This window comes from Lucilia sericata, unplaced genomic scaffold, assembly GCF_015586225.1.
Source record: "Lucilia sericata isolate MDLA Ls3-8-SP2 unplaced genomic scaffold, ASM1558622v1 Contig005986F_arrow, whole genome shotgun sequence".
In the NCBI taxonomy this organism is placed as follows: domain Eukaryota; kingdom Metazoa; phylum Arthropoda; class Insecta; order Diptera; family Calliphoridae; genus Lucilia; species Lucilia sericata.
In genome coordinates, this window is record NW_023997659.1 from 8,833 (window position 1) to 19,256 (window position 10,424).

General features: G+C 37.9%; 1 protein-coding gene across 1 annotated transcript; it reads right to left on the reverse strand.

Annotated features, from left to right (window-relative positions):
- Positions 1–5,174: 5,174 nt before the first annotated feature.
- LOC119615583 lies at positions 5,175–7,727 on the reverse strand. Its single transcript, XM_037971590.1, has 3 exons — positions 6,831–7,727; positions 5,903–6,652; positions 5,175–5,525 (listed from the first exon to the last, which is right to left on the reverse strand). Exons 1-3 carry the CDS (start codon positions 7,725–7,727, stop codon positions 5,175–5,177), a joined length of 1,998 nt encoding a protein of 665 aa, XP_037827518.1.
- Positions 7,728–10,424: the final 2,697 nt, after the last annotated feature.

The following is a 10,424-nucleotide window of genomic DNA, read 5'->3' on the forward strand; positions in this document are numbered from 1 at the left end:
CTTTGTCTAAGATACCATAAAGATCATGTGCCAAATTTCATTGAATTATCTGCAAAATTGCGACCTGTAGTTTGATTACAAGGATTACAAGCCCTATTGGGGGGTTCAGTTGTATGGGGGCTAGGTGAAATAATGGACCGATCTTAACCATTTTCAATAGGCTTCGTCCCTGTGACAATAGAAGATCATGTACCAAATTTCATTGAATTATCTTCAAAATTGCGACCTGTAGTTTGATTACAAGGTTTACATGGACGGACGGACGGACAGACGGACAGACGGACGGACAGACGGACGGACATAGCTAAATCGACTCAGAAAATGATTCTGAGCCGATTGGTATACTTTAAGGTGGGTATAGGACCAATATTATTGTGCGTTACAAACATCAGCACAAACCCAATATACCCTCCCCACTAAAGTGGTGTAGGGTATAACAAGTAAGAAATTATAGTCGGGCGAGGCCGACCATATAATACCCTACACCTTTGACAAAAATATAATGTGATTTAGTTGCCATAATAATGCATTTATGTTGAATTGTACCTTGCCTTAGATATACATACTTAAGCCGTTTATTGTTGAATAAAATTGTGGACATTTAAGTGAAATTTTGATGGGGGCTTTTCATAGCGGCTAGGGTCATATGAGAACCTATTATTATGGAATTCGTGGGGGTCATCAAGTCTTGTATACAACTTGGTTATTGCAGCTTTTTGTCGAGATATGAGTATATGAACTTAATTATGAACTTAAAAGCCCTATTCGGCGGGTTCAGTTGTATAAGGGCTAGGTGAAATAATGGACCGATGTAAACCATTTTCAACAGGATTCATCTACGGTACCATAAAAGATCATGTGCCAAATTTCATTGAATTATCTCCAAAATTGCGACCTGTAGTTTGATTACAAGTTTTAAAAGCCCTATTCGGGGGTTCAGTTGTATGGGGGCTAGGTGAAATAATGGACCGATGGTAACCATTTTCAATAGGCTTCGTCTACGGTACCATAAAAGATAATGTGCCAAATTTCATTGAATTATCTCCAAAATTGCGACCTGTAGTTTGATTACAACTTTTAAAAGCCCTATTCGGGGGGTGCAGTAGTACGGGGGACTAGGTGAAATAATGGACCGATGGTAACCATTTTCAATAGGCTTCGTCTACGGTACCATAAAAGATCATGTGCCAAATTTCATTGCATTATCTCCAAAATTGCGACCTGTAGTTTGATTACAAGTTTTAAAAGCCCTATTCGGGGGTTCTGTTGTATGGGGGCTAGGTGAAATAATGGACCGATGTTAACCATTTTCAATAGACTTCGTTTACGATACCATAAAAGATCATGTGCCAAATTTCATTGAATTATCTCCAAAATTGCGACCTGTAGTTTGATTAAAAGTTTTAAAAGCCCTATTCGAGGGGTTCAGTTGTATGGGGGCTAGGTGAAATAATGGACCGATGTAAACCATTTTCAATAGGCTTTGTCTACGATACCATAAAAGATCATGTGCCAAATTTCATTGAATTATCTGCAAAATTGCGACCTGTAGTTTGATTACAAGGATTACAAGCCCTATTGGGGGTTCAGTTGTATGGGGGCTAGGTGAAATAATGGACCGATCTTAACCATTTTCAATAGGCTTCGTCCCTGTGACAATAGAAGATCATGTACCAAATTTCATTGAATTATCTTCAAAATTGCGACCTGTAGTTTGATTACAAGGTTTACATGGACGGACGGACGGACAGACGGACGGACAGACGGACGGACATAGCTAAATCGACTCAGAAAATGATTCTGAGCCGATTGGTATACTTTAAGGTGGTTATAGGACCAATATTATTGTGCGTTACAAACATCAGCACAAACCCAATATACCCTCCCCACTAAAGTGGTGTAGGGTATAATAAGACAAAGAAAGTTTGATATTTAAAGTATTTATACCCTACACCACTTTAGTGGGGAGGGTATATTGGGTTTGTGCTGATGTTTGTAACGCACAATAATATTGGTCCTATACCCACCTTAAAGTATACCAATCGGCTCAGAATCATTTTCTGAGTCGATTTAGCTATGTCCGTCCGTCTGTCCGTCCGTCTGTCCGTCCGTCTGTCCGTCCGTCCATGTAAACCTTGTAATCAAACTACAGGTCGCAATTTTGGAGATAATTCAATGAAATTTGGTACATGATCTTCTATTATCCCAGTGACGAAGCCTATTAAAAATGGTTAACATCGGTCCATTATTTCACCTAGCCCCCATACAACTGAACCCCTCGAATAGGGCTTTTAAACTTGTAATTAAACTACAGGTCGCAATTTTGGAGATAATTCAATGAAATTTGGTACATGATCTTCTATTGTCCCAGGGACGAAGCCTGTTGAAAATGGTTACCATCGGTCCATTACTTCACCTAGTCCCCATACAACTGAAACCCCGAATAGGACTTTTAAAACTTTGTAATCAAACTACAGGTCGCAATTTTAGAGATAATTCAATGAAATTTGGCACATTATCTTTTATGGTACCGCAGATGAAGCCTATTGAAAATGGTTACTATCGGTCCATTATTTCACCTAGCCCCCATACAACTGAACCCCTCGAATAGGGCTTTTAAAACTTGTAATCAAACTACAGGTCGCAATTTTGGAGATAATTCAATGAAATTTGGCACATGATCTTTTATGGTACCGTAGATGAAGCCTGTTGAAAATGGTTTACATCGGTCCATTATTTCACCTAGCCCCCATACAACTGAACCCGCCGAATTGGGCTTTTAAGTTCATAATTATGTTTAATATACTCATATCTCGACAAGAAGCTGCAATAACCAAGTTGTATACAAGACTTGATGACCCCCATGAATTCCATAATAATAGGTTCTCATATGACCCTAGCCCCTATGAAAAGCCCCCATCAAAATTTTACTTAAATGTCCACAATTTATTCAACAATAAACGGCTTAAGTATGTACATATATCTAAGGCAAGGTACAATTCAACTTAAATGCCTTATTATGGCAACTAAATCACATTATATTTTTGTCAAAGGTGTAGGGTATTATATGGTCGGCCTCGCCCGACTATAATTTCTTACTGTTTATTAATTAATGATATTTACATATGTACATATATTATTTCTTAATAATTATTTCTTATTCCTATTCATTAGCATAAATTTACAAAATATTACAAAATTACTAAAATTTAATTTACTTAATATTTACAATTAAAATTTTTCTTAATAATTATTTTCCTATTCTAAAGCCTTGGGATATACAATATTTTTCGTTTTCCCCTCAGGCGCGTAGATATACAAATCTGAAGGTTTCTCAACTCGCGAGCATGCAACATAAAGCTGACCATGTGAGAAGCATGGATTTTCGAGATTTATTCCACACACTTGCAGGGATTGACCCTGAAATTTGTTTATTGTCATCCCGAATGCCAAACGTGTAGGAAATTGCAAACGTGTAAAGTCGAATGGCATTTCCGATGTTGTCATTGAGATCCGAGGTAGTAAGACATCCGTTCCTTTATATTGGCCAGTTGTAATCGTTGCTTCGATTAAGTTGTTCATTAATTTTTTAACTGTTAATCGAGTACCATTACAAAGACGTGGTGGATCAATATTTCGCAATAAAATAATTGGAACGCCAATTTTCAACTTCAATTCGTGGGGATACATTGACGACATCATCATTATTTGTAACAGTATCGATGGATTTATATGTTTTTAAATTACCATCGATTCTATTCAAAATAATATTATTGATACAATTAACGTCAATGTTTTTGGGTGCCAGTTTTTGAAATTATGTTGAAGATTTGGAAAAACACAATATATTAACTCTTTCTTTGATTGTGTGATCCTACAAAAGTTAGAGGGAAACTTTACACAATTTGTGGTTGGCTCAATTGTCATTTTTCCATTTCCTAAATCCAGCAATTGTTTTGTTGTTAATTTTAACGTGTGAACATGCTGCCAGAGATATGATGATTTTAGGCAAGCATTGAGTTCATCAGCCGGCGTTGAACCAGGTATCACAGGAAGTGTCCGGCGAAAATCACCGCTAAAAGAATATAAGGATGTTTGCCAGGATTACCAGGATAATATTTTGTGCTTGTTTTTTTTTTCTTTTTTAAGTTTATTTTATTTTCAACAATTCATATAAGAACTTATATTTAACAATCGCAAAGGAAGCAAGTGAGAACGAAACAACCGTGACGCGCCAGTTACCAGACCAGACTCTCTGATTCAATCAAGGACCAGACCTTAAGTATCTTTAATTTGAGTTAGTGTCTTAGTATCTACAGATAAATTATCTACCTACTACCACAAGTTCATCATTACATTGCCTGGGATCTATGGCTGTCAAGACCAGTAGATTCCCTATGCACTACTACTACATTGCCTGGGATCTATGGCCGTAAATACCATTAGATTCCCTCTGCACTACTACATTGTTTGGGATCTATGGCAGTAAATACCAGTAGATACCCTAACACTACTACCGATTTGGATCTATGGCTGTAAATACCAGTAGATACCCTACCACTACTACTGAGTTGGATATGTTTTGCCTGTGTAAGGCTGCTATCGAAGCTGTTACAAACTTGCGATAGCTGTCCGTCCACTACGGCAGCACATGCCCAACTGAAGAAGCAGTGATATTGACCTGTAGTGATATTGCATTGTAATGACATTGAATGGTAGTAGTAGTAATACAGTGAGTTAACTAGAAAATAAAGAGAGTGGGTTGTTCAGTTCTCTTATACTAAATTAATAATACTCTTATATTAACAATCTCTTAAATTAATGATTTTATTTCGATAATAATTTTGAATTTAAATAAATGAAATAATTATTATTCAATAGAACATATATAACAAAAAAAATATCTCCATTGTAACTATTTATATATATATATTTCGATAATAATTTTGAATTTAAATAAATGAAATAATTATTATTCAATAGAACATATATAACAAAAAAAAATATCTCCATTGTAACTATTTATATATATATTTATATATATATAATAAAATAATTTTGAAAATAAAATATGTAACGAATTACTTCGTTACATCTCCCCCTTGGTTTGAATTTTTTTTTAAACCGGCATAGCTATGTCATTCCTAGGCTTTGGGAACACAAACTTCTCTTCTTTATGGATGATCCAAACGTCGAGTGATCTTCGAATATAAACTTCGACGGAATAGCTGTTTGTTTCCCACCAGGAAGCGTGTACGTTTGCCAGGACTTATGGGTGTAATCGATGCCAGTACCTCAGGAATGTCTAGATGTGGGTCATCTTCACCGATTCCTAAATCTTCAACAAGCCGGGCTAATACATCAGACTTCTTTTGGTTACCAGTGATTGACTGCATATTGAGATTTGGCAGATATGTGATGGATTGTATTTCGACAATCTTTCTTCTTTTCCGGTTTTCACGATCCATTGCTTCTCGGAACCTTTGGCAGCTTCGTTGGAATTTGTTGTCGTCCATAATTAGTTTCTACGAGAAAAAAAAAAAACTAATTGAACTTATCTTACGCGTGATACTGTTTCAAGTCTTTGATATGTGCAGTCCCTCGATCTTTCTTGGTATTTACGTCCGCCAGGTGTACTATAACTGGAGAAATATATTTGGTAACTACATAGGGCCCCTCAAACTTGGGCGCTAATTTGGCAGCAAAGAAGTCTATTGCTTTTGACAGAACTCGTGACTTTAGTAACACCAAATCTCCTTTTCGAGGAGACCAATCGCGTCTTCTCAGATTATAATATTTTGCCTGTGAGTTTGTTGCGCGATGGAGATTATCTTTGACAAAGGCAAAGATTTCTTGAAGATGTGTGTGCTTTTCGCCTGGATTCATACTGCTTTCTAGTGACCTCTGATTCCGTTTTCTCGTTAAACACCGTATTAGGGAGTCGTAATTCTCTGCCCTGTGTTAGGTAAGCTGGGCTGAACTTGGTAGAACTCTGTTTACTGGAATTTAAAGCTAATGACAACTCAGGTAATTGTTCATCCCATTTCCGTTGATTATGTTCTGTGAATTGTGCTATCATCGTTTTTATGATACGATTGGTCCTTTCTGTAGGGTTTTCTTGTGGAGAGTATGGAGCCGTAAATTGCTGTCTGATACCCAGAGATTCAAAGTATTTTTTACACTCACGGCTGGTAAACTGAGTTCCATTGTCAGTCAACAGAATGTAGGGAATTCCAAAACGAGCTAATATCCTCTCCCTAAACGCCTTAATAAACGTTTTTGTGGTGGCTTGACGTACAGCTACAAATTCTGACCATTTACTGAATTTATCATAAAATACAATTAGGGTGGTATTTCCATGACTCGAACGCGGTAGCGGACCAACAAAATCCGCACAAACAGTATGCCAAGTTAAGTTTAATTTTGCAATATCGCGAAACATTCCCGGCCAGTAATACAGTTTCGTTACTCGTGCTGTTGTTTTATGTATACCCAAGTGACCAGCTGTTACATCGTCGTGACATTCAGTAAGTACGCGCAATCGTTCATCTTTGGGGATCACCAATTTCCAAGGAACTGGATCCTGTTCGTTAAAAGCACTAGAATCATAGATATGCCGTCGTAAATTTCCCGTTTTTATCGATTTGGTAGTCTGGAAGTTGTTCGGGGAATTTCTGTACCAGCTTTATCTTATTTAGAAACCATTTGTCCTCAATAATTCCGCCCTTGACAAGTGTTTGTAGTATTGGGGTTGAATTACTACCTTTATCTGCTGGATATCTGGACAGCGAGTCTGCGATAACATTGTATTTACCTTTACGGTACCGTACCTCGTAATCAAACTGCACGATTTCTAGAGCCCAACGAGCTATTCTACCTGAAGGTGATTGTATCGAGTTTAACCATTTCAGAGATTGGTGATCTGTCACTATAATAAAATGATATCCTTCTAAGTAGTGCCTCATTTTCCGAATTCCCCAGATTATTGCAAGACATTCTTTTTCTGTGACAGTGTAGTTCTTTTCGGGTGCAGAAAGAGTGCGGCTGGCATACGCGATCACCTTTTCTCCTTCCTCGAATTCTTGCGTCAACACCACTCCTAGACCGACGTCGCTGGCATCTGTCTGCAATATGAAGGTACGACTGAAATCAGGACATGTAAGAGCAGGTGCTTCTATAAGTTTTTGCTTAATTTCTTCGAAAGCCATCCTCTGCTCATCACCCCATTCCCACTTCTTTGTTTTCTTTAATAGAATATTTAAGGGACTAGTGATTGTAGAAAAATTTGGTATAAAGCGACGATACCAGGATGCTGTATTGAGGAATGACCTCAACTCTTTTAATGTTGTTGGTTCTGGGAGAGCTACGACCGCATTTACCTTTTCGGGATCAGTGTGTATACCCTGGGCACTTATGATATGACCCAGATATCTTATTTCTTTCTTTGCAAAAGTGCATTTTTCGATGTTAATTCGAAGTTTAGCACCAACTAATCGATCAAAAACAACTCTAAGGTTACACAAATGATTTTCCAGGTCACTTCCAAGCACTACAATATCATCCAAATACGCAAATGCGAATTCGTCCAGTTCAGGTCCAATTATGGTATCGAGAGCTCTTTGAAACGTAGCTGGTGCAGAATGTAGGCCGAAAGGCATTACACGCCACTGAAAGAGTCCACGTCCAGGAACAGTGAAGGCAGTATAAGGCTTACTCTCTGAAGCCATGGGTATTTGCCAATACCCATGTCGAAGATCAATGGTACTAAAAAATTTGCTATTCCTAAGTTTTTCTAGGATTGCATTTATTTGTGGAATCGGGTAAGCGTCACGTATCGAGTTCTCGTTAATTTGCCGGTAATCCACGCACAGGCGCCACTCATTATTCTTTTTCTTTGCCAAAACAATTGGAGAGCTGTATGGACTCTTGGAGGGTTCAATTCTTCCATCTTGGATCAATTCAGTCAATTTGGTCGTCTATTACCTTTTGCATCGCCGGGTTCCGCGGATAATACCGCTGCCGTAAAGGTCTGTTGTGTTTCATGGTGATAACATGTTCGGTGATATTCGAATGGCCTTTAATGGAGTCGAAACGGGATAGTTGCGTTTCTAGAAAAGAGTGCACTTTTTGCTGCTCCAGGGTTTCTCCTTGAGTTTCGTCACAGGAATGGTTCAGCAAGGAACTAATTTGTGGAAAATCATTTGTAGACATACCAGTTTGTTTCCGATGTGGGTTCTTGTAGTTATACGAATTTCTGCGCCTGTTTGATATATAAAGTTATTGCCGATGATGATTGGATCTAGAATATTATTTAAGACTAGGAAGTTGTGTCGATATACCACTCCATTTAGTATAAACCAAATGTCGACAGAACCTTCTGTAAATATCTTGGATTGGTCCGCTAGGTGGAGAGTATTCACTTTAGGAGGAACCATAGGAATTCGTAGATCCTGTATAACCGAAGAATGGATACACGAGTGGGTAGCACCGGTGTCCAGAACAGCTTGTATTTTCGTATTTTTTAACGTAATCCGGGTACGTAAGCGGTAGTCGTCATCAATTTCGAGAGATATAGGAAGAGGTTTTCTATTTAGAGATCCGTCTCCTCTTCTCCTGTCGACGGACCTCCTCGGTTGTTTTCCGCTCCACGTCTGCAGCAGTCAACTGTCATCACCCCACGCTTCCCACAGTCCCAGCAAAATAAAACTTGGGCATTGGTACAAGTTCTCCGAGTATGTCCTTGTTCACCACAACGATAACACACACTTCGATTATTAGTATTATTTACGGCAACAGCAGTTTGTAAACGTCGAAGGACTTTCTTTTGAGTATTTTCTTCAGCGCGAATGCTCTCAAATTCCTGAGCTAAAACAATTAGTTCACGTAATCTAGAAAAATCTTTTCTTTTTATATACATTTTGTAATCGGCACGACAATTTAAGTATATTCTTTCTAGTTGTTCCTGACCAGATAAATTGGATAATCTCATTAAGGTTTGTATGGCAGTTACATACTCCACAAAACTTTCACCTGCACCTTGTTTTTTACTACGAATATCGTCCTCCAAATTTTCAAAGAAACGAGTTGGCAAAAAGAATAATTTAAAATCACATACAAAGTCACTGTAAGATTTCCACGAGGTCTTATTGTTTCGATACCAGGACAAAGCGTCACCTTTTAGTAGTTCCGGCATAAAATTTAAAAGAGTATGTTGTGGTATGGAATAACAGGTAGCAAGTTCGTCAATACGTTCCAGAAAACCTAGCGGGTCCTTTCCACCATCGTATTTAATTCCCCATTTACGCACCTTATCACAGACCTCAGAATGATTATCTGAACCTATATCCGTCTTCTCTCGAAAACACACTGGTGAGGATTCACGAGATACTCGAACGGTAGGAACCTTCAACTCCTTTTCCGATGGCTCCGACATAGCTCTCAGGTTCTCTATCAGCAGTTCATGTTCCCTGGGAATATTGTTTTTGTCTAGGTAATTTCGCAACCGAGCCCTCATTTCATCCAAGGTTCCTTCATTTTCAAGCCCCATATCCTTCAGCGCTGCACCAAGAACATCCTTTTTAAGCTGGTTAATGAATACGCGGCTCATGTTGAGAACTTGTTATTTTATTCACGGATTTTTTTTTTATTTTATTTTATTTATTATTTTACGAAAAATATGTATCTTTTTTTTTTATCTTTAGTATTTATACACAGATTTTATGATTTTGCCGGTTTTATTATTTTTAAAAGAATATATTTTTTTTTAAGTATTTTTCGTCCTTTTTTCCTGCACAGAATTTATACAAAGTTTTTTTTTTTAACACAAATAATGTCCCTGCTCGGGCGCCATTTATAAGGATGTTTGCCAGGATTACCAGGATAATATTTTGTGCTTGTTTTTTTTTTTCCTTTTTTAAGTTTACTTTATTTTCAACAATTCATATAAGAACTTATATTTAACAATCGCAAAGGAAGCAAGTGAGAACGAAACAACCGTGACGCGCCAGTTACCAGACCAGACTCTCTGATTCAATCAAGGACCAGACCTTAAGTATCTTTAATTTGAGTTAGTGTCTTAGTATCTACAGATAAATTATCTACCTACTACCACAAGTTCATCATTACATTGCCTGGGATCTATGGCTGTCAAGACCAGTAGATTCCCTATGCACTACTACTACATTGCCTGGGATCTATGGCCGTAAATACCATTAGATTCCCTCTGCACTACTACATTGTTTGGGATCTATGGCAGTAAATACCAGTAGATACCCTAACACTACTACCGATTTGGATCTATGGCTGTAAATACCAGTAGATACCCTACCACTACTACTGAGTTGGATATGTTTTGCCTGTGTAAGGCTGCTATCGAAGCTGTTACAAACTTGCGATAGCTGTCCGTCCACTACGGCAGCACATGC

Coding starts and splice junctions, on each gene's coding strand:
- LOC119615583 (XM_037971590.1), bottom strand. CDS start 7,727: ATGGCTTCAGAGAGTAAGCCTTATACTGCCTTCACTGTTCCTGGACGT. Junction 6,653..6,830: donor TCGTGCAGTTTGATTACGAG/GTACGGTACCGT, acceptor AACAACTTCCAG/ACTACCAAATCGATAAAAAC. Junction 5,526..5,902: donor ACGAGAAAACGGAATCAGAG/GTCACTAGAAAG, acceptor TTTTTCTCGTAG/AAACTAATTATGGACGACAA.